The sequence below is a fragment of the Pteropus medius genome, unplaced genomic scaffold (assembly GCF_902729225.1).
Source record: "Pteropus medius unplaced genomic scaffold, Ma_sr-lr_union100, whole genome shotgun sequence".
Taxonomy (NCBI): domain Eukaryota; kingdom Metazoa; phylum Chordata; class Mammalia; order Chiroptera; family Pteropodidae; genus Pteropus; species Pteropus medius.
The window spans coordinates 26,927,615-26,955,436 of record NW_024344240.1 but is presented as its reverse complement, the minus strand read 5'-3'; the positions used below and the strand labels follow the sequence as shown (position 1 = coordinate 26,955,436).

Here is a 27,822-nt window from a genome sequence, read left to right as displayed (position 1 = left end):
GTAAGGACAGAGATAGGTGCAATAAGTGCAGCCCATAGACCATGGCAGCTCCAGAAGACTCAGGAGCAGGGTAAGAGTCAGGTAATAGTGCACATACTCTGCAGCCCTAAGGATTAGAGGACTAGAATCAACATCTCGCCTGAGTAGTCAGCACATACAGCAGCTGAACCCAGTAACAGGGGCAGAGAAGGAATATAAAGGTATGGCAGCTGTGGTCTAGCAGGAACCATGACAATGCAGAAAACAAAGCCCCAGATGTGTAGCTACCTCTCCTAACCCTCCCAGAGAAGTGGTCCCAGCAGATGCTGTAGCAGCAGAAGCGTCAGGAAACAGCACACACTCTCGGCAGATCTGAGAACTGGAGGGGCAGAAATGTTTTTCCCTCAGCAGGAGTCATACACTTTGGCTAAACCTAGTGACAAGAGCTGAGATACACAGGTGTGACAGCTGAGGTCTGGAAGCCACGACTACTGGGAGGAGGACAAGAACATAAATGCATGAATTGTCCCAGTGGAGCCCAGTGAAGGTACCTGCGACACCTCAGTTAGCAAGCACTGCTGGCAGCATCTAGTTGCAGGAGGCAACTAGGATCTAGCAGGCCTGGCGCCCCATCACCCGCTACATTCTACACAAGGGTGGAGCCCTGAGACCCAGCACCTACTATAGAAAATGCCCCATATTCCCTGTGGAGGTTGGCATCCGCTCTGTAACCAGGTTGCAGGTTGCAGAGCGGATGCCAACCTCCACAGGGAATATGGGGCATTTTCCACAGCAGATGCAACACCACTTTACAGAGACCCTAGAAGCCCCAGTAGTGCAAGAAAGAGAAAATAAAAACTTGCACTCTAGCACCACTGTTGCGGTAAGATCCAAAATCAGACCAATGAGAAACCAAGAAGCATTCGGAGAGTTGGAGAATTCAGTTTTACTATGCTGGTGGATCCAGAGGAGCTAGTGCTCTGAAGATCTGGGCACTAAGCTTAGTTGCAACATTCCTTATATAGACCTTTTTGGCACAGCCTGATTGGATAATTTGAACTCAGGCCACTACAAAGCAGCGGGAGTTGGTATGGTTGCAGGTAGTTACATTGCATTACAAGGGTGGGAGTTGCTTGGGTTACTGGCAGTTACAAACTGTTACAAAGCACAGGAGCTGCTAGGGGGTACAAACACAGGTATATTTGTAGCTTAGACAGATCAAAACAAAAAGAGAGGGTGAGTCTTTAGTCAATTTCGAGTACAGTCCATGCAGCAAGCATATTTACAGAAGCAGAACATTGAGCTATTGATTAGCCTTTTGAATGGAAATTCCTCTTCACCGGAAAAAAAAAAAGACCTCTACCTATCAACCTAAAATAGTGAAGTATCACACTTTTTTAAAACGTAAATGTCATTATCATAAATGCCTAGGCAGAGAAAAAATTCAGCTACCATAAATAACCAAGAAAACAAGGTAACTCAATAAGAAAAAGAAAAGCCTAAGGGTACCCTAAGCCTTTTGCTGGGTGGCCACAGGCCTCAGTTCACAGTGTGGTCTCTCTCACGGTATCCACGTCCAGCACAGGTAGCAACCAACTGCAGATCACTTTGTAGCTCCTACCAGGTAGTCCTGGCTGGTCTAAGACAGCAGCTGACCTCAGCCTGCGTGGAAGCCCCTCCTAAGAGGCCCAAGAACCAGCACACCTGGTATCTGGCTTTAGACGACAACAGAACACCACCCAGTATGCCCGACAAGTGGTACATACAAAGGGTGGTCTCAACAGGCACTAGAGCCTACTGCACAGCAGCTCTTACGCTATGGTTGTGGCCATTCCTCACAACCAGTCAGCCTGAGAGTCGATCATACCCACAGACAGCGCAACAGCAAACTACAACAGGAGGGCACATAACCCACATAAGGGATACTCCTGGAGCTCCTATTGCAGGTTACCAGAAAGACAGTGCCACTGGGCCCCACAAGACATCTAAAAAAAAGGCCACCCAGCTAAGATTGGGAGATGTACCAGATTTACCTAATACATAGAAACACAGACAGGCAGCCAAAATGAGGAAACAAAGAAACATGTCTCAAATGAAAGAACAGAGGAAAATTCCAGAAAAAGAACTAAATGAAATGAAGGCAAGCAATCCATCAGATACAGAGTTCAAAACAATGGTTATAAAGATGCTTAAGAGACTTAAAACTTCAAAGAGATAATAAGCATAAAAAGAACATAGTCATAAAAAAGAACAAGTCAGAAATGAAGACTACAATAACTGAACTGAAGAATACACTAGAAAAAATCAACAGCAGATGAGATGAAGCAGAGGAATGAATTAGTGATTTGAAAGACAAGGTAGCAGAAAACACCCAATCAGAACCACAAAAAGAAAAAGAAATTTAAAGTATAAGAATAGTTAAAGGGACCTCTGAGAAAACTACAGGTGAAACAACACTCACATCATAGGAGTACCAGAAGAAGAGGGAGAAAAAGGGATTGAGAAGCTATTTGAAAAAATAATGACTGAAAACTTCCCTAACGAGGTGAAGGAAATAGACATACAAGTCTAGGAAGTACAGTCCCAAACAAAATGAACCCAGAAGCCCACTAACAAACATAATTAAAATGCCAAAGGTTAAAGACAAAGGGAGAATCTTAAAAGCAGCAAGAGAGAAGCAATAGTTACCTAAAAGGTAGCTCCCATAGGACTGTCAGCTGATTTCTCAACAGACACTTTACAAGCCAAAAGGAAGTGGCATGAAATATTCGAAGTGATGAAAAACAAGAACCTCCAGCCAAGACTGCTCTACCCAGCAAGACTATCATTTAAAATTGAAAGACAGATAAAGAGCTTACAGACAGGAAAAAGCTCAAGGAATCTATCATCGCCAAACTAGTATTAAAAGAAATGTTAAAGGGGCTTTTTTAAGAGGAAGAAGAGGGGGAAAAAAGAACATAAATATGAATAATAAAATGGCAATAACTATGTACCTATCAATAAACACTTTAAATGTAAATAGATTAAATGCGCCAATCAAAAGACACAAGGTGGCTTAACAGATAAGAAAACAAGACCCATACATATGCTATCTACAAGATATCCACTTATGATTGAAAGACACAGACTGAAAGTAAAGAGATGGAAAAAAATATAAATGAAATGGAAATAAAAAGCTGGGGTATCCATACTCATATCAGACAAAATAGACTTAAAAGAAAGACTATTTTTTGGAGGAAGCTGGCGGACTAGGTAAAAGCAGGGTTCATCTCCTCCCAGGTCTGCATTGAAATTACAACCAAATTATAAAATACTCAACAAGGAGAATCAATTGAAGTCCAGTTGATGGTAACGCCTACATCTGATAATATAAGGGAGCCACATCGAAGCTGGTAAGGGCAAATTTGTGAATAGAGCTGGACCTGCACCTGTGGGTAGTGCAGGAACACTGGGAGGTAGAGCGAGGCTGCAGTGGCTCCCCTGAAGGAGAAGGGGTTCCTGGTCTCATCTGGGGGCTCCCCAGCCCAGGGTCCCAGTCCAGGGAAGAGGCGATTCCAATAACTGACTGTAAAAACCAGAGGAGATTCCAGCCATGTGGGTGAGAAGGAGGGAGACTGAAACCCTAGACTCCCCTTTGAAGGACCTGCGCACACAGGCTTTCTGACCTGAGGACACTCTCGTGGGGTGCCAGCAGGTGGGTCAGAGGCTCGTGAGGGATTCATTCTGAGAAAGTCTGCATTACCTAGCACCAAAACAGGGCTGGAAAGGGAGTCACCATTGTGCCTTAGTCCGTCCCCCGTCCCCCATACTAGGCAATCTACAGACAGTGCCAGCTTGACTTTGCAGACTCCTCCCACAGAGCCGTTAGGAAGCCCTGGCCAGAGGGATCAGCCCTCACCACCCAACCTGCAGATTGCATGGGGCTTTTGTTGCTGGATGGCTGCCGAGCCTTGCACAGATTCAGAGCCAAGCATTCACAGCTGGCGGCCAGTGCTGTGAGCCGTTTCCACTCCCACCAGGCAGCCAGCGCTGTGAGCCGTATTTCCAAGACAGGGTCTGGCAGATCACTGCTGTCAACACGAACTTGGGCGGATATTGGGGATCTGTGGACCAGTCCCAGACAGCAGTTGGTCCTGCTATGATCTGGGACTTTTGCAGGAACGGGCAGTTACCAAACTTGCTGCAAGACAGGCTGTATGAATCTGACTGCCACCATCTCTCTCAGATCTCGCCCCACCCTACCCACAAATTGCCCCAGGCAGCCCACTGACAGTGAACTGCCATAGCTCTCTGCCCCTGCCCTTCCCTGATCTCCCAATTCACACAGGAAACAAACTTTGGCTAGCATAGGGATGGGCAATGGACTGAAATCAGTGGCAGGCAAACCTCTGCTGCCTGCGAGACTTGCAATACTGTGTCCCAGGAGTGTAGGGGTCTGTGGGATCCTTCCAGACAGCAGACAATGAATGGGTTAACACTGACCTCAAGGAATAAATCTAAAGATATCTTGAGAAAATAAAAATTAAAATACAATCATCCAAAATCTGTAAGACACTGCAAAAACTGCCCGAAGAAGGAAATTCATAGCACTGCAGGCCTACCTCGAGACTCAAGAAACAAGAAAACACCTAAAGGAACTAGAAAAAGAACAAAGCCCAAAAGTGAGAAAGAGGAAAAATAAAAATCAGAGCAGAAATAAACAAAATAGTCTTAAAAAATATATTAAAAAAAATATAAAAAGATCAATAAAACTAAGAGCTGGTTTTTAAAAAGTGTAACAGGGAGTAACTTCAGAAACATGGCAGAGTGAGAAACATCCCCAGATCTCTCCCCTTGAAGCAATAATAAGCGTAACATCTAAACCTCAATAAAACACCCAAACTGCACACCACCACTTCTAAGCGTGGGATCTTCGCATAAGAGCTACCACAGATAAGACCCCAGCAGTCGGGCAGTGGACTGGGAGAAACAAAGAAGCTGCCTTTCACGGCCAGAGCTCCCTGTAGAAGGAGCAGGGAGAGGAGAAAGTCCAGAAAGTTCTCTGAACAACCCTGCCCAGGTAGAGCTGTGAGATCCACACAGCCGATGGCAGGGCCCGGTCATAAGGGTAGAAAGCAGAGGAGTGAATTTTACCAGCCACAGTTGCAAAACTGAGGCTGAGCCGCAGTATCCCATCCCCCAACATAGAGGGTCACTAACCCATACTCTCCAAGAACGAACACCGGAATCCCCAGGGAATGTGAGCAAATGCTACTGAAAATGTCAGTAACACTGACAGACTGAGACTGGGGGTAGTAAGCGTGATTAAACATCTATAAGGGAAAAAAAAAGGCATTAAGACATTATATAAGCAGGAATCCATGAGGCTTAGATGCCACAAACCACAAACCAAAAGAAAAGAGCCTTCATTGCAACAGGCTACAGAGACTATTATATAATAAATATTCTTTCTGGAAAAGAAGCAGAATACAATTCCATTAATGCCCAGGTGGAGAAATAGTCCATTAAACACCATGAACAACCAAGGCTGTTGAAGGCAGCTCAGAAAGAGAAAAATCTCCAGAAAATAAACTTACAGACATAGAAATATACAACTTAAATGACAGAGAATTCAGGATGGTACTTCTGAAAAAACTCACTGAGATCCGAAAAAATTCTTATCAACAATTTCAGGAACTGAAAAAAACAAGTAGATGAGCAGAATGAGTTCTTTAGCAAGGAGATTGAAACCTTCAAAAAGAATAGAATAAAAATTATGGAGATAAGGAACACACTGCAAGAGATTAAAAATGAAATACCAAGCTTGGGAAATAGAGTTGACCAAATGGAGGAAAGGATCGGTGATATCGAAGACAGAAATCTAGAAATAAATCAGAAGGAAGAAGAAACTGAAGAATGAAAAATAATGAAAGAGAAATTCAAGAACTAGCTGATACCATCAGAAGAGGAAACAAAAATAACAGCATTATTGAAGGTGAGGAAAAGGAACAGGGATTAGAAAGCATTTTCAGTCAAATAGTTGACGAGAATTTCCCAAATCTAAGGAATGAACTGGAGATTGGAATTCAAGAAGTCAACAAAACACCCAATTATCTCAACCCAAAAGGCCTTCACCAAGACATTATATTAAAATTATCAAAAATCAACGACAAAGACAGAATTCTCAAGGCGGCCGGGGAGAAAAAAAATGGTAACTTATGAAGGAAAACCCATTATATTATCCTCGGACTTAGTGCAAACCTTACAAGCTACAAAGGAATAGAATCAAATATTTAAACTATTAAGTGAAAGGAACTACTAGCCTAGAATAATGTATCCAGCTAAGCTCTCCTTTAGATGTGAAGGAGAAATTAAGACTTTTCCAGACATACGAAAGTTGACGGAATTCTCCACTATGAGCCTGCACTACAGGAAATACTGAAAGGGGTCAGTTCACCTGAAACAAAATGACCAAAAAAAAAAAAAGTAATACATAATTAGGAGTAATGTGACTATAGGGTAAACAGAAGCAGAAGACTGCAACTCTTACTAAGGACAGGGCATTATAAGCTTAAGTAATAAGAGAACTGTTATGACAAGATAGCAATGAACATTCGTCATACATAGGAACAAACTGAGATAACAATGACTGAAAACGGGGGCAATCAAAGATCCAAAATCGCAAAGAGGAATGGAGATAAGGCATGCTCAGAAGAAAGTGGACGGCTGTGTATATATATAACTATCCTTTACATATTCGTAATGGTAACCACATGCCAAAGATTCAGAACCCTTGTATGTAACATAAAACAAGAAGGACCTGAGGGAAAATCCACAAAGACAAAAATAAAGGAAAAAAAAAAAAACAACACAAGGATAAGGACGCAATGGAAACACCGAGCTACCAGAAAGCAAAACATAAAATGGCTATAAAATCATCCTAAATGTAAAAGGACTGAACTCACCAATAAAAAGGCACAGAGTTAGAGAGTGAATCAAAAAACAAAACCCAACCATACGCTGCCGTCAGGAGATATATCTCAGCTCTAAAGACAAATATAGACTCAAAGTGAAAGGGTGGAAAAGGATATTTCAAGCAAATGGCATTCAGAGAAAAGCAGGAGTAGCAGTACGAATATCAAACGAAATAGACTTCTAAATAAAAAAGGTAAAGAAAGATACTGAGGAACACTTCATAATGAAAAAGGGAATCATGCACCAAGAAGACATAATACTTATTAATATCTATGTTGCCAATCAGGGAGCCCCAAAATATGTAAAGCAATTACTAACAGAACTAAAAGGAGAAACGGACCAAAACACTATCGTAGTAGGGGACCTAAATACCCCACTGTCAGATATGTATAGATCATCCAAACAGAAAATCAATAAGGAAATAACATTTTTAAATGGCATTAGACCAACTAAACATAACTGACATTTACAGAGCATTCCATCCCAGACCAGCTGCTTATAATTCTTCTCTAGTGCACATGGAACATTTTAAAGGATTGACCACATACTGGGACACAGAGATAGCCTCAACAAATATAAGAGGGTTGAAATCATAACAACCATATTCTCTGATCATAATGCTTTGAAACTAGAGATCAACTGTAAAAAGAAAGTGGAAAGAACCACAAATAAATAGAGATTAAACAACATAATACTGAAGAATAATTGGGTCACAGAAGAAATAAAAAGGGAGATCAAAAGATACATAGAAACGAATGATAATGACAGTACAACATATTAAAACTTTTGGGACATGGCAAAACTGGTCATAAGAGGAAAGTCCATATCATTACAGGCCTACTACCAAAAACAAGAACGATACCAAATAAACAACCTAATGCTTCATCTTTAAAAACTAGAAAAGGAAGAAAAAATGAGGCCTAAAGTCAGCAGAAGGAGAGATCTCATCAAAATTAGAGCAGAAATAAATGAAACCAACAACCAAAAAAACTATAGAAAAAATAAATAAAACAAAGAGCTGGTTCTTTGAGAAGCTTAAAAAAATTGACAAACCCCTGGCTAGACTCACTAAAGAAAAAAGAGAAAGGACACAAACAAAATCAGGGGTGAAAGAGGGGAAATTACAACAGACACTGCAGAAATACAAAGGATCATACAAGAACACTATGAAAAAGTATATAATACCTAATTTAATAACCTAAAAGAAATGGACCAGTACTTAAAAAATACAATCTTCCCAGAATGAATCAAGAAGAACTGGAAAATCTAAAAAGACCGATCAGCAGTATGGAAATTGAAACAATCATCAAAAACCTACCAAAAGTTATAGTCCAGATGGCTTCGCCAGTGAAATCTACCAAACATTCAAAGAAGATTTAATACCTATTCTCCTCAAACTCTTTCCAAAAATCGAAGAGCAGGCAATACTTCCCAACTCATTTTATGAGGCCAATATTACTCTGATACCAAAACCTGGTAAAGATAACACAAAAAAAGAAAACTACAGACCAATATCTCTCATGAATACAGGTGCAAAAATTCTAAATAAGATACTAGTGAACCGAATATAGCAGTATACTAAAAAGTCTATACACCACGATCAAGTGGGCTTTATCCCAGGGGCAGAGGGATGGTTCCACATATTCAAATCAATTAATGTGATACACCACACAAACAAATTAAAAAATAAGAATCATATGATCATATCAATAGATGCAGAAAAAGCCTTTGACAAGATGCAGCACCCATTTATGATCAAAACACTTAACAAAATTGGTATAGAAGGAAAGTACCTTAACATAATAAAGGCCATCTAAGACAAACCCTCAGCCAACATTATACTTAATGATGAAAAACTAAAAACCTTTCCTCTAAGATCAGGAACAAGGCAAGGCTGTCCACTATCACCACCATTATTAAATATAACATTGGAGGTCCTAGCGAGTGCAATCAGGCAAGAGAAAGATATAAAAGGCATCCAAATAGGAAACGAAGAAGTCAAACTGTCACTATTTGTGGATGACATGATTCTCTATATAGAAAACTCTAAAGACTCCACAAGAACACTACCAGAAATAATAAGCAAATACAGCAAAGTCTCTGGATACAAAATCAATTTAAAAAATACATAGCGTTCCTATACTCTAATAACGAAGTGTCAGAAAAAGAAGTGGAAAATTCCTGTTGCAATTACAACAACAAAAAAATAAAATATCTAGGAATAAATCTAACGAAACATGTGAAAGACCTATATAATGAAAACTATAAGACCCTATTAAAAGAAATCGAAGGAGATATGAAGAAATGGAAAAATATCCTGTGTTCTTATATTGGAAGAACCAACATAGTTAAAATGACCATATTATCTAAAGCATTATACAGATTTAATGCAATCTCTATCAAAAACCTACCGGCATTTTTTAAAGAAATAGAACAAAAAGTCATCAGATTTGTATGGAAGCACAAAAGACCCCAAATTGCCAAAGCCATCCTGAGAAAAAAGAACGAGGCTGGAGGCATGACTCTGCCATATAAGACCTGAAACAATAAAATGCATAGAAGAAAACAAAGGAACGAAAGAAACTCAAGGACCTTGGTTTTAAAGAGGATTTTATGAATTTGACCTCAAAAGCAAGGGAAGTAAAAGCTAAAATAAACGAATGGGACTACATCAAACTAAAAAGCTTCTGCTCAGCAAAAGTAATCATCAACAAGATAAAGAGAGGACCATCTGAATGGGAAAATATATTTGCAAGCAACACCTCCGATAAGGGCCTAATATCCAAAATATACAAAGAACTCGAACAACTCAATAGCAACGAAAATTAAATGATCCAATTGAAAAATAGGCAGAGGACCTGAACAGACACTTCTCCCTAGAGGACATACAAATGGACAACAAATACATGAAAAGATGCTCAATACCACTAGCTATTAGGGAAATGCTAATCAAAACAACAATGAGGTACCATCTCACACCTGTTAGCTATAATCAACAGGACAAGTACTAACAATTGTTGGAGAGGATGTGGAGAAAAAGGAACCCTATACAATGCTGGTGGGACTACAAATTGGTACAGCCACTATGGAAAAGAGTATGGAGGTTCCTCAAAAAACTAACAATTGATCTACCATATGATTCAGTAATCTCTCTACTGGGTATTTACCCCAAAGACTTGAAAACCCATATCCAAAAAGATATTTGCACCTCAATGTTCATAGCTGCATTATTCTCAGTGGCCAGGACATGGAAGCAACTGAAGTGTCCTACTGTAGACGACTGGCTAAAGAAGCTGTGGTACATATATACAATGGAATATTACTCAGCCATAAGAAGAGATGAAATACTGCCATTTGCAACAACATGGATGGACCTTGAAATAATCATACTAAGCAAAATAAGTCAGACAGAAAAAATTGAAAATCCCATGATATCACTTATATGTGGGATATAAACCTAAAAACAACAAATGAGCAGGACAAACAAACAGAGACTCATGGACATGGACTATAGACTAGTGGTTACTAGTGAGGTGGGGGTGAAAGGGGAGGTAGACAGGATAAAGGGGGTCAAATATAGGGTTTAGGGGGATGGTGAAGTGAGTAAAGGAGATCAAATATATGGTAGCTGAAGGAAACTGGACTTTGGGTGGTAAACACACAATATGCAGATGTCAAATGATAATGTACCTCTGAAAATTATATAATTGTATTAACCAATGTTACCCCAATAAACTTAATTTAAAAATTTTTTTAAATGAAAGATAAAAATCATATGACCATTTCAAAACATGCAGAAAAATCTTGACAAAATCCAGCATCCATTTCTAATGAAAATTCTCAGCAAAATGGGAATAAAGGGAACATACCTCATTATTATAAAGGTCATATATGACAAACCCACAGCTAACATCATACTCAATGTGAAAAAGCTAAAAGTGTTTTCCTTAAGATCAGGAACAAGAGAAAGATGTTCACTTTCAGCGCTCTTATTCAACACAGTATTGGAAGTCCTACCCACAGCAATCAGACAAGAAAAATAAATAAAAGGCATCCAATTTGAAAAGGAAGAAGTAAAACTGTTATTACTTACAGATGACATAATATATAGAGAGAGAATCCTAAAGATTTGACCAAAAAACTTTAGAACTGATAAATGAACCCAGTAAAGTAGCAGGATATAAAATTAGTATTCAGAAATTGGTTGCATTTCTATACATCGGTAACAAAGTATCAAAAAGACAAATTAAGAAAACAATCCCATTTACAAGTGTATCAAAAAAATAAAATACCTAGGAATAAATTTAAGGAAAGAGGTAAAAGACCTGTTCTCAGAAAATTATAGGACACTGAAGAAACTGAATATACAAATAAATACACAAATACTATGCTCATAAATAGGAATAATTAACATTGTTAAAATATCCATACTACCCAAAGCAATCAATCTACAGATTCAATGCAATCTCTAACAAAATATCAATGAGATTTTTCACAGAACTAGAACAACTAATCCTAAAATTTATATGCAACCACAAAGACCTTGAATAGCCACAGCAATCTTGAGAAAGAACAAAATTGGAAGTATCACCTACCTGAATATCAAACTATACTACAAGGCTACAGTAATCAAAACAGCACAGTGCTGGCATAAAAACAGACATAGATCAAAGGAACAGAATACAGAGCCCAGAAATAAATCCATGCCTATATGGTCATTTAACGTATGACAATGGAGGCAAGAATATGAACTGGGGCAAAGACAGTCTCTTCTATAAATGGTGATGGGAAACTGGACAGATATATGCAAAAAAATGAAACTGGACCACCTTCTTACACCATATATGAGAATAAACTCAAAATGGATTAAAGACTTAAATTTTAAGACCTGAAACCACAAAAGTCCTAGAAGAAAATACAGGCAGTAAACTCTGACATTACTCTGAATAAATTTTTTTGGATCTAACTCCTTGGGCAAGAGAAACAATGAGACTACATCAAACTAAAGGTTTGCACAACAAAGGAAACTATCAACGAAATGAAAAGAGCACCTACTCAATGGGAGAAGATATTTGCCAATGATATATCTGATACAGGGTTAATATTCAAAATTTATATTCATGCAACTTAACACCGAAAAAACAAGTAATTCAATTTAAAAAAGGGCAGACAATCTGAATAGACATTTCTCCAAAGAGGACGTATTGATGGCCAAAAGACATGAAAAGATGCTCAATATCACTAATCATCAGAGAAGTGCAATTAAAACCACAATGAGATATCACCTCACACCTGTCTGAATGGCTATCAGCAATAAATCAACAAACAAGTTTTGGTGAGGGAGTGGAGAAAAGAGAACCATCACTGTCGGTGGGATTGCAAATTGGTACAGTCACTATGAAAAAGTCTGGAGGTTCCTCAAAAAATTAGAAGTAGAACTGCATTATGACAGCAATTCCACTTCTGGGTATTTTTCCAGAAATCCCAAACACCAATTAAAAAAGATACATGCTCCTTATGTTCACTGCAGCTTTATTTACAATACCTAAGGTATGGAAGCAACCTAAGTGTCTATCAATAGTCAATTAGATAAAGAAAATGTGGTACATATACACAATGGAATATTATTCAGCCATAAAAATAATGAAATCTTACCATTTATAACAACCAGATGGACCTGAGGGTATTATGCTAAATGAAATCAGTCAAACAAAAAATGAGAAATACTGTATGATCTCACTTACATGTGGAATCTAAAGAAAATAAACAAACAAACAAAACAGAAACAAACTTATAGATACAGAGAATAAACAGGTTTCCAGGGGGGTGAGGGTTGGAGGGCTGAGTAAAAAAGGTGAAGGATTAAGAAGTACAAATTTCTAGTTAGAAAATAGTCATGGGCTCCATATTAAAATTAAAAAAAAAAAAAAGAAAATAGTCATAGGGATGTAAAATATAGCATATGGAACATAGTCGACAATATTGTAATAACTATATGGTGTTGGGTGGGTCCTAGACTTATTGGATCATGTTGTAAGTTATATAAATGTCTAAGCACTATGTTGTATGCCTGAAATTAACATATAATAATATCGAATGTCAATATTTAAGTTGAAAAATATTTTTTTAATTGAATACTGTAAAAGGATCCTGAGAGCAAAAAGTTTGAGTGCCATTGGTGTATATGCTACTCTTCACAGTAAAAAAGGGAGAAAATAAAAATATATCTTTGTACTAGCTTGTATATGCATAAAGTAACTCAGAAAGGATAAATAAACCAGTGATTAAGCAAAGATTGTAGGGAATGGTAAGACAGAAGACCTTTTACTCAATCTTTTTAATTATTATTTTGGAGCTACATATAAATCAAAAAATTCAGTTCAAAGAAAAATGGTAGAGGCTAGGAGTCAGCAATGACAGGTGGGAATGAAGTCAGGCTGAAAGGGGAAGGGCCACAAAGTATGTGTGGAGTGTCTGCCCTCCCCCACATCTAGAAATAACTATCTTCAGGCAAAATATTAGAGGATTCTTCTCTAAAGAAATGAAACCTGGTGAACTCACAATGCAATATGCCTTACTGTTGAATTGCACACCTGAATCTTACTGGATTTCATTAACCAATAAATTAACCAATTAATTCGTGAATTTAAAAAAAATGAAACAAAGAGACCCAAAGAGCTTCTAGTATGAGACTTCTCATCTTAAACTATAACAGGCAACCATGCATCATCATTCAAAGTCTGCAACATGTAAGATAAACAGAAAAGCTAACCTAGAGAAAACTGAGGTATAATTCAGGAACTTGAAATTTTTAAAGAAAATTTAAAAGAATTTTTAAAAACAACAAAAACAAGAAGTCATGTACCCAGAGATATTGTAGTTATTGGATCCAACTGCCAAGTGGATCTGGTTGAAAAAGATACTGTCAGTTTTCTAATAGTCATCTTAAAATTATGACTATACATGCCAGCCACATGTTCTTGTGGAAATTACATTCTTATATGAACATGGTATAGAGGAAAAAAAAAGTTTTAATATCAGATATAAACTTATTTCACTTACTACCTATCTGCTCCTGAGGAAAGTATTCAACTTTTGAGCCTGTTTCTTCCAGTGTACCTTGGCTAATATCAGCCTTATTATAAGAATTTAATAAGTTATTTTTTCCTAATACATTCCCTAGCACTTAAGGAATGTTCCAAAAATGGCATTCTTGTTGCCTACAATACAGCAGAAAAGGCTGACAGTATGTTACTACAAAGTAGTTTAAAAAAAAAAACAAACAGATTGGTGGTAGTTGCCAGAGGTAGAGGGAAGTAAAAGAAATTGGCAAGGTATTTTTGTTTGTATTTTTTAGTTTAAATAATTTGATTTTTAAAACCAACAGAAATCACAATGAAATATGCTTTAAGGTTAACATCATTTAATGTTTTCATTTTCACTTTTAAACATACGATTTGCATATACAGTGAAAAATAGATTCTGTGGGCACAACAGAATACGAGAGAAAGGGAAAAAATCGGACAAAAAAATCAACTCTAAGGGGTTAAAAATGAAACTTCATTCCATGCCTGAGTCTACATAAACTTGAGAAGGAGAAAAAGATTACACATGATCACAACTGATGTAGAAAATAATCGGGTCATTCTGTCTCAACAAGAACTTCTCCTTATAATCCAGATCTTGGCTTCTGGTCTGGCCTGTTTCACGAATGATAATCTGAAATACAGCCACTGGTCTCTTCTTCTTTACCATCTAAGTCCTTAAAGTTAGCTCAATGAATTTAAAGAACAGAGCCAAAAAACAATCAGATTGGTATGTGTACAATGTCAATGGTCAACTTCTTCCACGTACATTATTTAAAAATACACATGCAAGTAAAATGCTTACTCAGACCTAAACAAGTTAATTCCAACTCACCTAAACTTCTTGATTTAGGATTAACTAAGTGAAGCAATCAAAAAGTTGGCATCTTTAAGAGCTGAGGCTAGGGAAATGAAATATCTCAGTTCATCTTTATATTCAGTATACATTTCATATCAGAATCAAGTTTCTAGTGAGTGAATTTTGAGTTTCAACTATGGTTGCCCCACTGATGAAAAGGGATGGGGGCATCAGTCCACAGCTCTCACCCTTCAGTTGGAAGGCAGCCAAGGGAACAAAGCACGACTGTATCAAGGGCATCTCAATGACATAACTCAATAGTCTGTGGTTCTAACAGCTCCAAGTTCAAAATTAATACTCTATTACAACATTAAAAACTGTTTCATTTCTGTAAGTAAAACATACAGGTTTAAAAATTACCATCTGAAAAGCCATTCTTATTACATAGCACATAAAATCATAAAAGCAACATTTTTAGCTATAAAAACTAGTGTTGTCACGTATCACATTTGGCAATTTTCCACCATGTCAAACATCCAAAGAGAGGATAGTCAAGTACACTTTCTTTCAACTGAAAACAGACTCTCCGCTGTCAAAAAGTCCACTCGAATTGACTACGAAAATAGATCTGTAGTCACCACAAAGTTCATTTGGCATCGTTTCACATGGAGATCTATTTATGTCAGCCTCAGAGATGGAGTCAGTTGAACAGTAAAATAAGAGTATGTATGTAAACAGCCACACAGAATAAAAACAGAATTTGTACTACTAGGAGTATATTTTATTGAAAATAGGGCCACATGGCATGGAAGCATAGAGAACCTCACCATATTAATCTGCATTTGTAAAAGTACATTTTTAAAGCATGTAGGACAGAAAACTGGGATAATTACGAGCTTTAAAATTCACACAGTTAAAGAAATAAGAAATAACGACAATGCAAAAATGTGGGTTTTCCAGACCTCACACATAGGGTTCAAAATTAAATGGTTTAAGCTTCTCTATGACATTTGAGTCAGGAATAAAAACCAGGCTGGTGTCCTGGTCAAGTTGAGTGGATCTTGAACAGGTGATTCATGTCCTGAGGTCTCATATCCCATCTATTCCCAGAGACTCCACAATAGTCATGGTCCCACTGTAACTGCGCTGAACTGCATGTATACTAACTTCATTTCTTTAATATAGCTTTTTCTGATTCAAACTGGTTGCTTATTCCACCTTTTCTCCCTCTACCTGTGTGTGCCTGCTCCTTTATTTATTAAGCCTTAGGACATAGAGTTTATCGAGTCTCAGGTCTATAATCATGAGGACAATAATTTCTGGTTACACTAAGGATAACATCTTAGCTGTAGATGTGTTTCAGCCCCACCGAGGCAGAACCCCACTGGCCAGGGGACTGGACAGGATGGCGTTGGACTGATTCCAGAAATGAATGTAGTAATCAATTACCCAGCCCCATCCAATCGTCCAATCAGTAACACCCAGCCCCAAATCCTTTAGTTTCCATGACTACTGATTTTTCCCTATATAATTTGTACTACTCCTGAGATGCAGGGGACGTGGGTGGTGGTGGGGAACTGGTTAAGACCATTAGCTCACCCTGCATCTCCAGGACTTGCAACTCTCTAAAATAAATCCTTACTTTCTTTGCTGCAAAACCTGCACATATTTTTTTCCTTGACTCAGACGTGCACAGGCAGATGGACTCCTTTCGTTTCAGTACCACCACCAGCCCTCACCATGCCACCACCAAGGCTGCACACTTCCCTGTACTCAAGGGACAGCCACAGTGCCCCAGTCCTACAAGACAGGAAATCTGCTCTTTAAAAGCCTTCAAAAGGATGGAAAAGAGAATCTTCTGTGCCGTGCAGTCCCAGGAAGGCCTGAAACAGTAACACTGTAACTATGGCTCTCATTCTATTTTTCTCACTATTCTTTTAATATTACTTTCTCCGCAGGTAGAAAAATAAGCTATAACTAGGCTGAGGTGGCAATAAAAATACTCTAAGCTGACACTAAAAACATAATGTCTCCAAATAAAGCAAATCTCCACATACTTGTTTGCAATTGTTTTGCCTTCTTCAAGATTTAAAAGATAAAGCTCTAAAACTTTAAGGTTCAAGTTGATTTCAAATTTGGTATTTTTTCCAAGGATTGCTAACAAAAACAAACAAGGAGGACCAAACAGGAAAAGCATCATTTTAACGGGAGCTACTGTCCTGTCCCCACCCATGACCCTGAGAAGTCAGCCTTGCTGGAGGCCTGCAAAGCCTTAGAGGTCCTGGGGCTATCATACCACTGCCTCAGGGTAGTTCCCTGGTGGCTTACAGCCAAGTAACATGTAGCCTAGCCAGGTTCTGGTTTCAGGTTTGAATGTTTGATGTTAAACCAAAAGAATCTACAGTTTTTCTTGCCACAGTCACTCACTCACTCATTCATACATATCATCATACTACTAGCATAACACTAAATAACTTATCCCTTAAGGGCTACGTCTAACTCTAAAAAGAAAATGCCTTTCAAAACATGTATGTTTAAATAAGGTATTTCAAGAGTTCCATAAGGAAACTATAGAATGAGCTAGTGCTGTCAAAGAGTTCATGTTCTGCCTAAAGAGCAGTCCACTTACGTGGATTACTTATAACTATGATGTCACTACTTTGAAAAGAACTATTAAAACTATTACTGAAAACATTTATCATAAACTAAAATGCCCTGCAAATGATATTATTACACAAGGGTAGCAGGAGCTATATGTAAATTGACTGCAAGGACTCTAGAAGACCCAGAACAGGGATCCTAAGGCCATGCCTGTGGCTGCTCCTGCCAGCATGCCCAGCGCCAGATCACTGTCGTTGTCTTGATACCGCTCACGAATGATGACTTGGTTGGCAGGCTGTTGTCCATAAAGTCCTAAAAAAAAAAGGGGAGGAATAGATCTCTAAGAAACAGTTTGTGAAGTCTAACTCAAAAAGATGGCTCACTCAACTGGGACCCTTTCTGAGAATAATCAAGGTCATTGCTCCATGCATTTGCGTCCCTCCTCCTATAGCCTTGTCTTCCCCTGGAGAATTGGTAGGGTGGCTGCAGTGAGTGCTCCTCAGTTCTCCTGCACCACAACAGGCTAAGGTGACCAGACTAGGCCTAGTGAGAACACCTCCATTTCTAAGATTGCAGCAAAAGAAAATCAAGATGCACAGCTTTCTAAGGTCTAAAGTCCCAAACACTGCAGAGAGCAAAATCCTGATGAAGATATAAACTTCAGCCTCCAATTTCTACTTCAGGCCTCTATATCATGCTTATCAGGATGACAGGAAAATGGGGAACAGCTGAGGAGATACATAGAGCCTGTAGACAATGGGAAAGTCAAGTTGAGAATACCCATTAAAAGCTAAAAATGAAAATACTATCTAAAAGCTAATTAGCTTCTTACAATTCATGCAAACCATTTTTTAAATGAAACCTTAAATGTACTAATATAACCATAAAGTTCTGCTTTTCATTTTTAAACATAAATCTTTATAGGGAAAGTATGTTAGAGAAAAATCTTCTAAAATACAAACTTTTAAACAAATTTAATTTATTTTTAATTAAATTTATTACGGTGACATTGGTTAATAAAATTATATAGGTTTCAACTGTACAATTCAATAATATGTCATATGTATATTGCATTGTGCGTTCACTATGCAAAGTTAAATTTCCTTCCGACACTGTATATTTAATTTAACCCCCTTTACCCTTATCTACCTCCCCCGGCTTTCCTTAATATCTTATTTGCATTATTAAAGTTTACAACTAGAAATGTAGTGCTTGTTCTCTTCTATACATCACAACTATATTGTCTAATAACTAATTAGCTTTAAAATTGCTCACATATAGTGTTAATATTTCTCCTTGACCTGCTAGTCTTTTAATAGTTCAACTCTAAGAGAGCTAGAAACTAGTCTAATGGTAATGTTAACATATAGATGAAGAATGAAGTGAAGCCAACAGTGATAATGAAGACTAACATTAATATTACTTCCCAGTCTAAGCATTTACAGTGGTAAAAGCATTTACACACAGTGACTCACTTAATCCCCACATCTACCCTATGAGATGAGTTTATTATTCCATCTTCCATCTTACAGATGAGCATAAAGGGGTTACATATGGGGGTTAAGGGAGTAAGGGCAAACATAGGCCCTCAGGCTACCTTGCACACTTAACCACTAGTGCCTCAAATATGATGGAGAGAAAAATCAAGCCACAGAGTAGAAATAATGAGACCACTATAAACCTCTAAGAGTGGATCAGGTAGCAAACAGTATTAGAAGCAAATGATTATGCCATGTTTAAATTTCAAAACTGATGAATTGTAGCATTCACTTTCACAGCCTTGAAATTTCAATTAGGGAGTTCCAACTAGTTAAATATAATACTGCAGAAAATTATAAGCTGACCTAATTAAAAGATCTGAAAAAATCTAAATCTGCATTCCTTCTATAGGTCACAGCAAAGAATACCCTCACTACATGACCAGGAGACCTCTCTCCTGCGGCTCCTGCTTACCTGTGCCCCTAAGTCCTTACCAAAGTCAGCTAAGGATATTTCCAAGCAGTACTTACTTTAATTATCTAATTTAACTAAGCGTTTGGTCAAAATGTGAATGTGAAAAAGACAAATATTTTTCTATGACAACAAAGTTAGATACTTGAGGAATGATTAAAAAGCAGGTAACTTTTATGAATTATGATGAAACCAAGGAATTGAGTAAATTATAAAAGATGGGGAATGGGGAGCCTAGAACCAAAATCTGGAGGTTTGCTCTTGGATTTACCCTTGGAAACTGCACTGCAATAATTTGTCATGAGTATGATCTCTACAGGACGGAAATTGGGACCCCAAACAAGGGAGCCAACTCAAAGCAAAGCCCTCAAGCCAAATCAAAAGACAGCTGAAAAAATGTCCACTAAAGAGGGTGAATTAAAACAGAATACTTACAGTACATATACAGCACTCTTTGTACTTTTTTAATTGGCTGACCACGAGTCTCAATTATATTAAAGAGAAGGCCTTTAACCAGCTCTATGCATAATGAGGATCTCTACAAACACTGGAAGGCAGTGTGCCATGAAGCTGGCAAACCACTGGGTTGTCTTAGAAAGGCTGACTAAAGAGCTTGTCTGGTTATTAGCACAATGTTGCTGTGGGATGACCACAAACCAACTCAGGCCTTCCACAGCAAGCACACCTGCTGGTTGGTCACAATGCTAATGCTGAATATCTACCCGCTACAGCAAGAATTCTGAGGTTCCTCATGAGAGTGCCTTTTTTTTTTTTTTTTAATGAGGAAAATCAAGGGCAGGATGGAATCTGATTTATAGAAATTCCCTTTATAAGCACTTCTGCAGAACTTCTGCTCTTCTATATGATAAGAAACTGCTGAGGTTATGCCAGTCTGTGGCCTGAAAGCTGAATAAGAGGCTGGCTCTCATGGTGTGGTTAAGGCTAGAGATTAAAAACCCACCACCAACTCCAAAATAAATGGGCAAAGAAAAATAATTCATACAAGAGTAAATCTAATTTGTAAACATATTTGTGACTAAGGAGGTTATCAAAACTTTTAGAGTATAACAATAGGCAATCTTTACGGGACTACAGAAAAATCAGCATACCATTAACTCCTGACAATGTAAATTGGTAAACTGTTCTAGAAATCAGTTTGGTAAATGGTATCAAGACTTACTGTAATATTGTCAGATAAAATAATAAAGTCTGGATTTCCCTTAAAAAAATCCAGAGGTGGGGAGAGGAAATGAAACAAGATTAGCCATGATGTGGTAAATCACTGAGGCTAGTAATAGGCAAGTGACAGTTCATTATACTATTGTCTCTACTTTCGTATGTTTAAAAACTTTTATAATTTCTAGTGGTATCAAAAGAAACAAAAATGTCTATGCCCCTTGACATATTAATTTAATATACAGAAATGAGAAATGCTACAGCATATTTAACAGGAATGAAAAAAAAAATGACTAGAGATGTCCAAACCAAGCAAAAAAAGAAAAGAATAAACAGCCAATACTAGAAGACTTAACTAATAATATATCATACAACATAATATGAAATCATTAAAAATACTTTTTAAGATTATATATCACCCTAGACAAAATATATAAATTTTAAAATGAGAAGGAAATGCAAAAAGCAATGTAAAGTTATAAAGATTTTATATGAGGAAAGTAATTCAAACAAAAATGGTTGTGCTAGGCTCTCAGTCATTGGACAAATACTCCATTTTTTTCCATCGTTATTTTATTGGTTTTCAATTTTGAGATGAAAAAAAGCCAAGCAAGGCAGAATCTTCCACAGTCAATGCTAGTTAACTAATCTCAACTGTAAGAGATATCAGGAACAGATGAGTATAAAAACTCTCTCTTGTACTAAGCACTAATGTATGAGAAATCAAAGTAACCACCCCAAACTAGAAGGACACACTGACTCTGGGGCCAACCAAATCCAGAGACCCAATGATAGCCCCCTTGACTTCTCTGTGGCTATAACATCACTGATCACTTACCTTTCTGGTAACAGATTCTCAGGCCACTCCACCAGGTTTGCTCACAGTCCCTCAGAGTTGCAATCTCTCCGTGAGCTCTGGATTTCCATTCCAGTCTATTCCCCGGCTCATTCTCTTGTGAGTCGATCTGACATGCAATGCCCACTGCAAACTGCCCCTGCCTGACTTCACCTGTTCTTTAGTTCATCAGTCACATGGCTCTGGTCCTCCTCATCCTAGCTGTAGGCTCCAGCTGATGACAAGCATTCTCTTATATCTCCACCATGACCAGGGTGCACCCAAAACTTGATCTTACCAACACAAGCAAGTCACTCAAACCTACAATTTGTTTTAGGTGAGGTGAAAAATGGAAAGAAGCACATCAAAAGCCCAGAATAATATAAGCACTTTCCAAGCCTCACTTCCCTTGCAAAATAGAACATCACCTCAGCAGGGATAATATTTGAAGGATGCTACCAGAAGGAAAGAATACTACTTATGCTTTAAAAGGGGCCTGTTCGTTTGGTTGCTTAATGTAAGTAAATCCCAGTATGTACAAATTCTCTTCTTTAGAACAAATCTGGATACGATAGTGAAGTTTTAAAAATCGAGCCTACTACTCTAGCTTTGTAAAGCAATGTGAAAATACATAATGCTTTAAAAAAAAAAAAGCATAGTAGCAGAGTGATTTGTGGTCTATAATCAGGAAACATAGCTCACTTATCCTTAAATTGAGAAATAAAAATCCTTCAGCCTTTATTGATCTACCCCCTAAATGAAGAGAAACAAGGAATGGAAGGGTTCCATGACTTACCTGCATATGGGTACTGGTAGGATACAGCATAAGCCTGTCCATTCTCAGCATAAACAACTTGAGTTCCTGGTGGGTATGCACCACTGTATGGACCATAGCCATATGCCTGTTGAAAAGAAACAGGCTCATTAGAAATATAATTTTGAAATGCAACATCTATTTATAATTTAAAAATCTCACCACAGTGGTTATATAGGAAATGTACCTCAACATAATAAAGGCCATTTTTGACAAGCCACGCCTAACATCATACTCAATGGTGAAAAGCTAAAAGTTGTTCCTCTAAGAACAGTAACAAGATAAAGATATCCATTCTCGTTACTTTTAGTCGACATAGTACTGAAAGTCCTAGCCAGAGCAATTAGACAAGAGAAATAAAAGGGATCCAAATTGGAAAGAAGTAAAACTGTCACTATTTGCAGATGACAAGATATCATATATGGAAAACCTTAAAGGCTGTTAGAACTAATAAATGAATTCAGTAAGATTGCAGGATACAAAATAAATATACAGAAATCTATTGTGTTTCTATACACTAATGATGAACTATCAAAATGAGAAATTAAGAAAACAATTCCATTTACATCATCAAAAAAATAAAATATCTAGAAATAAATTCACCCAAGGAAGTGAAAGACTTGTACACTGAAAGCCATAAGACACTGATGAAAGAAACTGAAGAAGACACAAATAAATGGATAGTCCATGCTCATGAATTAGAAAAATATTGTTAAAATGTCCATACTACCAAAGCAATCTATAGATTCAGTGCAATCTCAATCAAAATACCAATGGTGTTTTTCACAGAGAGAAAAAACAATTCTAAAATTTATATAGAACCACAAAAGATCCCAAATAGCCACAGCAATCTTGAGAAAGAACAAAGCTAGAGGCATCATGTTTCCTGATTTCAAACTATATTACAAGGCTATAGCAATCAAAGCAGTATGGTATTGGCATAAAAACAGATGCAGATATCAATGGAACAGACACGTGAAAGGATGCTCAGCATCACTAATCATCAGGGAAATGCAATCCAAATCACAATGAGATATCACCTCATAACTGTGAGCATGGCTATTATCAAAGAGATAAGAACTAACAAGTGTTGGTAAGGATGTAGATAAAAGGGAATCCTTGTACACTCTTAATGAGAATGTAAATTGGTGCAGCCACTATGAGAAACAATATGGAGGTTCCTCAAAAAAAATTTTAATTAAAAATTAAAAATAGAATAAAAATATGATCTAGCTATTCCACTTCTGAGTAGTTATTCAAAGAAAACAAAAACACTAACTCAAAAAGATATGTGCACCCCCATTTTTATTGCAACATTTACAATAGCCAAGACATGAAAACAATGTATGTGTCCACCACAGATGAATGGATAAAGAAAATGTGGTGTATATATACAACGAAATATTATTCATCCATAAAAATAGAATTAAATCTTGCCATCTGCAACATGGATGGAACCTATGGGCATTATGCTAAGTGAAATAAGTCAGACAGAGAAAGATAAATACTATATGATCTCACTTATATGTGAATCTAAAACAAACACAGTCCGCAAATAAAAGCATAACTCGGTGGATGCCAGAGGTCGGGGTTGGGAGGTGGAAGACTTGGGTGAAAGGAGTCAAAACGTACACACTTCCAGCTAAAAAATAACTCATGGATGTAATGTGCAGCATGTGACTACAGTTAATAATACTGTGTTCCATATTTGAAAGCTATTGAGAGTAAATCTTAAAAGTTCTCATCACAACAACAAAAAAATTCTGTAAGTATGTATAGTGATGGATGTTAACTAGATTTACTGTGGTGATTGTTTTGCACTACAAATATCAAATCATTACGTTGTACAACTGAAACTAATATAATGTTGTATGTCAATTACACCTCAATTTTAAAAAATACAATTTCAAACCCCTGGTAAGATTAAAATTGACTCTCCAAGTTATAGTAAATACAATTTAAAAGTCAATAAAAATAAATAACATAAGACAGTGTGGTTATGCCTTTTTAAAAATTTTGTTTTAAGATTTAACAAAAACAAACCCACAACTGGAGGATATAAAATGAAGAAGGCAGAAAAATGCAACAAAAAAAAGAGAACTGTATGAATTTCAATTGAGCTCTACCATTAACTTGACCTTCAGTAAGTCACCTATCTATTCAGGGCATTGTTTTGCTAATCTCTAAAATGATCAGGTTAGACCAGGTAATATATGAGATTCATCCAAAAACAGTATTCTCTTGGTGAAACCAGCCTAGCAGCAGAACCTTCCCCAGCCCAATTTTCAGCAGTTTCAAGCAAGATAATATGAAAGACTGGGAACGTTGGGGGGCAGAAGAACCCTGAAGTCTGAGAACTGAGCAAGTAGCTGGCAGTTTTCCAGCAGCACAGGCCTATAAAAGAGCACTGCTAGAAATGGGCAGTGAACCCGCCTCCACTGCCCAAATGTCCTGAGAAAAATGGAGATAAAAGGCCTAACCTACTTTGTGAACTCACAGGTAGGGGACAGGTATGTTTAAAAACATTACAATTACTGTCATTATGTGACAAGTGCTGTGGCACAGGGGAGAACAGGGAGCTGTAGTCAGGCAAATACATGTATAGAGATTACCTGCTCTCTTATAAAGGCAAGAAACAGGACTTACGCTTCTGGAAGATGGAATACAGTACTCCCCTCAACCTATCCTTGGTTTTGCTCTCCATGGTTAGTTACCCATGGTTGATTGCAGTCTGAAACTACTACACGAAAAATTCGAGAAATAAATAATTGCTAAGTTTTAAATTGTGTGCCATTCCGAGTAAAATAATGAAATCCTGTGTTGTCCCATGCCACCCCACCAAGGATGTAAATCATCCCTTTGTCTAGCATATTCAACAGACTATCACAGTATCACAGTGCTTGTGTTCAAGTAATCCTAACTTTTTATGTAATAATGGCCCCAAAGTATAAGAGTATTGATGTTGGCAATTCAGATATGCCAAAGAGAAGCTGTAAAGTATATGTATGTATAGGAAAAAACGTAGCATATATTAAGTTCGGTCCTATCTGCAGCTTTAGGCAGTCACAAGGGGTCCTGGAACATATCCTCCACAAATAAGTGGAGACTACTGTAGATGCAGACATTGTTTCCCCTATTTCTGCTCAGTACAGCTGAAAACCCTGGATATTATATATAAAATAGACATAAGGAGACTCTGAAAGGTTAGAAGGTGGCAGATTAGCTAGGGAACACAGAACCCTACAGACACATGGTGAGTTCCCTGGGTTTCATTTTTGCCTTGTGTATCTTAGACTGAACAAAAGAGAAGCCAGCAACCCAGAAATGCTAATAAATGCAGGTTAAAAAGGCCCCAAGAAAAGCCTGCTTTCTCCATCTGAAGAACTAGGATGGAAATGGGTAATTTGATAAACACCACAGAAATAATTGTGCCTCCACTCCTACCAGCAAAGGTAAAGTATGGAAAGTCTGAACTATCACATTTAGTGGACTGTAACAAAGCACTCTCACACCCCTCATCTCAGGTAGTGTTAGAGAAGGCTGAGTAGGGAGCCTGGAATTTCATCCTGCTGAATGGAAACAAGACACCTCTAGTCTTATGCCATGGTGTCAGTAGAAACCATGTAGGAGGACATAACTCCAATTTCTGCCCAGCAGAAACAAGGTGCCTGTCCCACTGGGGTAGGATTAGCAGAGAGACCTAAAGGAGAGTGAATACCTTCGTGACCTCTCATCTGTAACTGCAGTATCAGTGGAGGTTAGTGGGGAGCCCCTCCAATTCCCAGAAAGGCTGGCATCAACAGAGACCCAAAGGAAGATCTAAATTCCCAACCCTCCCAGCAGTGACAAGGAACCTACTGTGACCCAGTGGAGAACTTGAACTTCCACCCTTACATGGCGGTGATGAAGTAGCCCCCCTCTTCACCCACCAGAACAGCATCAGAAGAAAGCCTGCAAACATACAGGATTTAAATAAGATTCAGTCTTATAATACTTAAAAAGTCCAAGTTTTAATTAAAAAATCACTAGTCAGACCAAGAACCAGGAAGATCTCAAACTGAACGAGAAAAGACAACAAAAGAGAAAAACACCAAGATGACCAAAATGTTGGAATCATCTAGAAAGGATTTTAAAGCAGCTTTCAAAAAATATTTCAACTGGCAATTATGAACATATTTCAAATATGTATATATATAAGAAAACAGAAAATCTAGGAATACTATATACATATTCATATATATCAAAATATAAAAAAAAAAACAAATGAAAATTCTGGAACTAAAAAATATGTAACTAATATAAATAATTCAGTGAATGGGCTCAGCAACAGAATAGAGATCATAAAAAAGGAATCAGTGAACAGGAACATGAAGAGTAGAAATTACCCAATTGGAACAGAGAGAAAATAAAAATTAATTTAAAAAATTAATAGAATCTCTAAGACATGTGAGACATTTATCATCCATGTCTCAGTTTCAGAAGAGAAAAAGATTCTAGAAATGACAACCTAAAATTCCCCAAATTTAGCAAGAAACATAAACCTATATACTCAAGAAACTGAAGGAACACCAAAAAAAAAAATCCACACAAAAAAAAAAATCCACATCAATTCATAGTCAAACTTCTGAAAGCTAAAGACAAAGAAAGTAGCCAGAAACAAACAATACACTACATATATGGGGGAAAAAAAATTTTGTATGATGGCACATTTCTTGACCAAGTGCTGAAAAAATATCAATTCAGAATTCTATACTAATAAAAATATTCAGAAATAAAGAAGTCAAGACATTCTTAGATGAAGAAAAATTAAGAATTTGTTGCCAACAGACCTAAGCGAATGGCAAAAAGAAGTTCACTATCAAGGAAGTAAATGTTAAAAGAAGGAATCCTGAAATAACAGCAAGTAAGAAAATATGATCAGAGCAGAAATATATGTAAATATAATATACTTTCCTTCACATCTTGATTTTTTCTAATAAGTATGACAGCTAAAACAAAATTTATAACACTATTAATGTGGTTATTATCAATGTATACAAAAGAAATATTTAATAAAATCATATAATAAAGTGGAGGGTGAAAAAAGGAACTTAGAAGTAATGGTTTGACCTGAACCTACTAAAATGTGAACATTTGACTTTGAAAAATATGTACATATGTATAATGTAATAACTACAGCAACCACTAAAAAAGGAATACAAAGAGATACAGTCAGAAACGTTACAGACAAATCGAAATGCCATTCTAAAACATGTTCGAGTAACTCACAAAAAAACTTAAGTAAAAGAACATAAAAAAATAAAAAAACAGAACCAAAAGAAAACCAAAAAAAATATACACTTAAATTTACCATATCAAAAATTACACTAAATGTGAATCATCGAAATATACCAGTCACAAGATAGAGATTTTTCAGAATGGAGGTTTGGGGGGAATGACATAACTATTGTTGTCTATAAGAAACTCACTTCAAATGTAATGACATATGTAGACTGAAAGAAAAAATATGGGAAAAGAGATACCATGCAAACACTAATAAAAAGCAAGCATAAGTGGCTATATTAGTATCAGATAGAGTAGACATCAGACTAAAGAAAATTACCAGAAACAGAGAAAGGCATTACATAAT

At 37.3% G+C, this 27,822-nt stretch overlaps 1 protein-coding gene across 7 annotated transcripts in view; it reads right to left on the bottom strand.

Moving 5' to 3' along the window:
* Positions 1-27,822, bottom strand: part of PLEKHB2 (pleckstrin homology domain containing B2) — a 69,033-nt gene that overhangs the window by 3,159 nt on the left and 38,052 nt on the right. For 3 of the 7 annotated variants that reach the window (XM_039869293.1, XM_039869289.1, XM_039869294.1), the window contains 2 exons: positions 22,176-22,281; positions 17,594-17,730 (listed from right to left, as the gene is read on the bottom strand). In XM_039869293.1, the coding sequence (XP_039725227.1) occupies positions 17,594-17,730; positions 22,176-22,281 (243 nt within the window). Of the gene's footprint in view, positions 1-14,339; positions 17,731-20,089; positions 21,701-22,175; positions 22,282-27,822 lie in introns of those variants that run through there. The other 4 variants (XM_039869291.1, XM_039869288.1, XM_039869290.1 and 1 more) reach the window with 3 other exon arrangements.